At 32.1% G+C, this 4780-nt stretch overlaps 1 protein-coding gene across 4 annotated transcripts; it reads left to right on the forward strand.

Moving 5' to 3' along the window:
• Positions 1–310: 310 nt before the first annotated feature.
• LOC104224455 (carbonic anhydrase, chloroplastic-like) lies at positions 311–4537 on the forward strand. Of its 4 annotated transcripts, XM_070167485.1 has the most exons (8): positions 311–376; positions 1366–1432; positions 2588–2728; positions 2864–2912; positions 3429–3545; positions 3646–3785; positions 3917–4022; positions 4121–4537. In XM_070167485.1, the coding sequence occupies exons 2-8, from the start codon at positions 1380–1382 to the stop codon at positions 4283–4285; spliced, it is 771 nt and encodes a 256-aa protein (XP_070023586.1). In that variant the 5' UTR covers positions 311–376; positions 1366–1379; the 3' UTR covers positions 4286–4537. The 4 variants fall into 4 exon arrangements, with proteins under 4 accessions (XP_070023586.1, XP_070023585.1, XP_070023583.1 ...); XM_070167484.1 differs by lacking the exon at positions 311–376 and having other exon boundaries at positions 1142–1444; positions 3489–3545; XM_070167482.1 differs by lacking the exon at positions 311–376 and having other exon boundaries at positions 1144–1444.
• Positions 4538–4780: the final 243 nt, after the last annotated feature.

Raw genomic sequence — 4780 nt, forward strand, 5'->3', positions numbered from 1 at the left:
TAGCTAGCTGAGAAATGGTGATCGCTAAAAGGTTATAATTAGGGCGGTCCGACCCAGTGCATGTTTCACGAGATATGGTGATCAAATGGATTGAAATTCTTATTTGCCCAGCAGTCGTTTTCAACAGTTTCATCGTTTGGTTTATTATGTAACATACCTAATATGAATAATAAAAAAATGATAATGACTTGTACACCAAAACAAAGAAAGATGATAGAGGACACGGCAATTAGTTTTACTAGTTACTAGCTACTACTTGAGTAGTATAAATTTCAGGCTAAAGAAACCAAAATTTCCCACCCACATTTCTTCGCCATTATAATTTTGCAAGACTTAATAACTCTTCAGCTTCCTCCCATCATCACCCCACTTTGGTGTATATATATATATACCTTCTCACTTTTTCTTAATTCGCCTTCTTTCTTTTTGTCTTTTATATATAGCTTATATTAGAGTTTAAATTGTGTACATCGTTGAATTTTACATCATCAAGTCATTTTTACATGTTGTAGCATATTAGCTTATTTTATTTTTGAGATTACAAATTTCACATTTTAAGCTTACCTATAGATATTCTTTAGTCGACATTACATTGAGAAAATATAGTCTCATTGAAATTCTAGGCGACTAGACTTTACAACCTATTTCTTCCGCGTATAATCAGTTTTATGCAAAAATTTAAATACTTACATAATTATATTGTTGGTGCATATAATCTATTTAGATGATTTTAATGTCTTTTTATCTACAAGTAAATCTTGTTAACAATGCATTGCTAGCATACATGACTCTCTTATCATTAATTCACCTTTTACTTTGTTATTATCATTAATCTCCGAAATTAAGATAGATGTTGTCTCGATTACACGTGAAGAACCTAGAGAATGAAAACGATAGAAAAAGGAAGCGATTTTCTTCTTAAATGTACTCTTCAATTCTTTCGTCATGTGCATGTGGTAGCTCTAAATAAACTTCAAAATCAACCAAATTAAATGGACATGTCAATGGCGTAAATTAAAGTTCTTGCCAAACAAGTAATAGGGCCATCTTTTAGCCTTTTAATTTTATGTGAATAGGTTCTTTGAATTATTGTATGAAAAATTAATGAATCTATAAAATTAGACAACCTCGTACATGTGATGACTACCACACAATTTGTATCATAACTGTCTTATTCACAACGTCTTTCTTGGCTTGTAACTTTCTACTTGCTGAACATGTACACCTTATGGATTATCATAGTTCCTCTTTTGCCATTTCTGAAATCTATACCGACCTCTTATTTTGTTTTTGGACGTATTTTAGATAGGCCACTCACCAATTGTTTTAATGTCTATCTCTACCTTTTGATTTCACCATATACAGTAGAGAGAGAAGACATGGCAAAAGGAAGTTACGAGAAGGCCATTGTTTCACTCCAGAACCTCCTCAGGTTTGGACCATCGTATGTAAAACATTAACTGATATATGCTTTAAAAAGGAATCGTAAGATACTTTTGTTTTTAAATATTGAGAAAAAAAAAAAAACCAAAGTTGTTCCTTTTAACCCAAGTACTTGTTCAAAGTTGTGTTTTAAAACTTTTTCAACAAAAATATTTTTAAATATCTAGCTAGCTGCTTAAACAGTTTTTCAAAAAAGTTATTGAATTTTTTTTTTATATTTAAATGATTATTCTTAGAAAAGATAATAAATATATTTACGTAGTTGAACTATGTTGTAACATATATGTTTATATAAATTTTGTATTCATTATAGAGTAATAATTTCGGGAAAATGCATAAGTACCCCCTGACTTATACCCCGATTTCCAACTACACATTTTTTCTTTCACTAAATATCCTGCGATTGTTTTTCCGGCGACAGATTTTTATCCCGATCTAAGTGTGTTTTCTTTTATATATATATAATTTTTTCTTGAAAGTGTAATTTATGTGTGGGAGGAAGAGCAAAAGAAATAAAATCGAATATAAGATGAGAAAACTTTTTTCAGTTAAAATTTCAATACATCATTTTTTCCGGCGTGGGAAGGTTTTCCGATGATGAATTTTTTCCCTCAAATCTGAGTGTATTTTGCTTTGCTTATGAATAGATCTTTATGAGAGTTTAATTGTGTGTGAAAAGAAAAAATGAAAGAAAAACGGTTAGACAAAGTCGCCGGTGAACGAATATCCGCCGGAATTAGAGAAGAAACGAAAAAAAAAAGTAAAAGAAAAGGAAAAGGAAAAAAAAGAAAAAATGGTAAAAAATAATCTAAAAATTATTTTTTTTCTCTCTTCTTACTCTCCTTTGGAAGAGTGAAATACACACGCTCTGTCACGTCAGCGTTAATGGTGCAAATAATTTCATATAAAATAAGTTTAAGGGGGTAATAGAATTCCTGCAAAGAAAAAAATGTGTAGTTAAAAATCCGGGTATAGGTCAGGAGGGTACTTATGCATTTTCCCAATAATTTCTAAAGGTGTAATAAATGCAGTGTGGTACATTATAACACTTGCTTAAGAATATACATTTTTTTGCTTAAGTAGCAATTTAATAAACCAATAGCATTAATTATGGGTGTTGGATTTGGAAATCGTGCAATTGAAGTGAGAAGGAAGAACTGAAACCGGTTGTAGCAGAAAGAATTGATGAAATCACAACTGAGTTACAAACGACAGGCTGCAATTCCTTCGACCCTGTTCAAAGGATCAAGACGGGCTTTTATTATTTCAAAACAGAGATATATGAGTAAAGCCCCTACGTTTCCTTCTTTTTCTTTTCCCTAACATGTTAAAAGTGTGTTATTAATTTTCATATAATGATAATTAAACAAAACAATCTTGAAATGACAACACCTAATAAACTATTTCTTACATGTATCAGCAAAAATCCAGAATTGTTTGAGAAACTCAAGAAAGGACAGGAACCCAAGGTAAAAGATCTTATTACATTTGTTATTGTTTATGCCTTAGAGTAAGCGTAAAGTTATCATTGTGTGACCTGTAGGTTAGGGGTATTGGAATAAAATGACCCAAAAATACTCTTAACATAGTGTAATATTATCTGCTTTGGACCAAACCCACATGGTTTTCCTCAAAATGCCTCATACCATTAAGAGTATCCAACTCTTTATAAGTAGAAACTTTTTCTTTTTCTACTTTCAATGTGGGACTTTGTTCATACATACCTGATTATCTATATCACACCTTTTGGGTACGGACTTTCTGCGGACCCTGTGTAAATGAGGGATGCCTTGTGTACCGGAATGCCTTTAAGTATCTTTGCATTTTGTTGGTCGGTGAAATATAACTAGCTAGTCACACAATGTACAAGTTGTGACTTCTCAGGCACTGAATTAGCTCGACCAGTTGGAAGATTTCTTTTTTTTTTTTTACTTTGTAATTTAATTTTTCATAGCTAAAAAATCATGTATCCAACCATGTAACAGTTTCTTGTGTTTGCCTGCTCCGATTCACGAGTGAGCCCATCTCATGTGCTGAATTTTCAGCTCGGTGAAGCTTTTATGCTTCGAAACATCGCCAACATGGTCCCTCCTTATGACAAGGTCATTTATCAATTAATTTCTATGCATTATCTCCTTCTTTCTATTCTGTAGTAATATTATTAATTTACTTTACTTCTGTGTTGGATTTGGATTGCAACAGACTAAATACTCGGGAGTAGGAGCTGTAATCGAATACGCAGTTGTTCATCTTAAGGTAGAAAACATTTTAGTCATTGGCCATAGTGCATGTGGAGGTATTAAGGCTCTTATGGAACTCCCAGAAGATGGTTCTGAATCAACGTATGTATCGTTAAGTAAACCATTTAAGTTATACATATTAACAGTATAATGAATAAGAAAAAAATGTTTAACTTACCAATTAATTATGTTATATTACTAATTTGAAGAAATGTTTATATGTGATGATGCAGTGACTTTATAGAGGATTGGGTGAAAATTGGATTGCCTGCCAAAGCAAAAGTACTAGCTGAACATGGGGATAAAACTTTTAAAGAGCAAGTCAAATATTGTGAGAAGGTAAAATAGTGTTCTCACACTAATTGTCTTTTTTACTTTTTTTTCTATAAATATCAACTAAAAGTTTATAAATAATAATGGGAATGGATAAACTGCAGGAAGCTGTGAATGTATCACTAGCCAATTTGCTTACGTACCCATTTGTGAGCGATGCTTTGGTGAATAAGACTTTGGCATTGAAGGGAGGTTACTATGATTTCATGAAAGGAAGATTTGAGCTCTGGGGACTCAACTTCGGTCTTTCTGATCCTTGTTATATATAAACTCAATACACCATATTCGGGCGGGAGAAGATACCTCTTGTTCTTGCTTTTTCTTGTTGTATTCGTCATTTATGAGTGCTAGTTTGAATTTCTGAATAAATAAAAGAGAGAGTGGACAAGGATTCTCCATCTTATGGTTTAAGAGAATAGTTGTGATTTTTATTTGTGATAATAACTCTGCTCTGCATAGAAAAATAATGTATGATGATAACTTTGCTCTACTAGTTCAGAAAGTGTGGTCACAATAATTTCTGTTTTGTCTTGGGATATGGCAATTTTCGTAGAAATGACACCAGGTAGCCACTTTACAGGGTTGTATTTAAAAATTAGCCAGTGCGTTCTGGATTTTAGTTTTTCAGTTCAAATATTCAAGACAAAAATATTCTGAATTATTCCGAGTTAAAATTTTTAGTTTAAAATTTCAGGACAAAATAAGTACTGGCTATCTTTAAATAGTATCCCTGAGAAGGGCTAAATGTGCATTTGCTCGCAATT

The sequence above is a fragment of the Nicotiana sylvestris genome, chromosome 2 (genome assembly GCF_000393655.2).
Source record: "Nicotiana sylvestris chromosome 2, ASM39365v2, whole genome shotgun sequence".
NCBI lineage: Eukaryota > Viridiplantae > Streptophyta > Magnoliopsida > Solanales > Solanaceae > Nicotiana > Nicotiana sylvestris.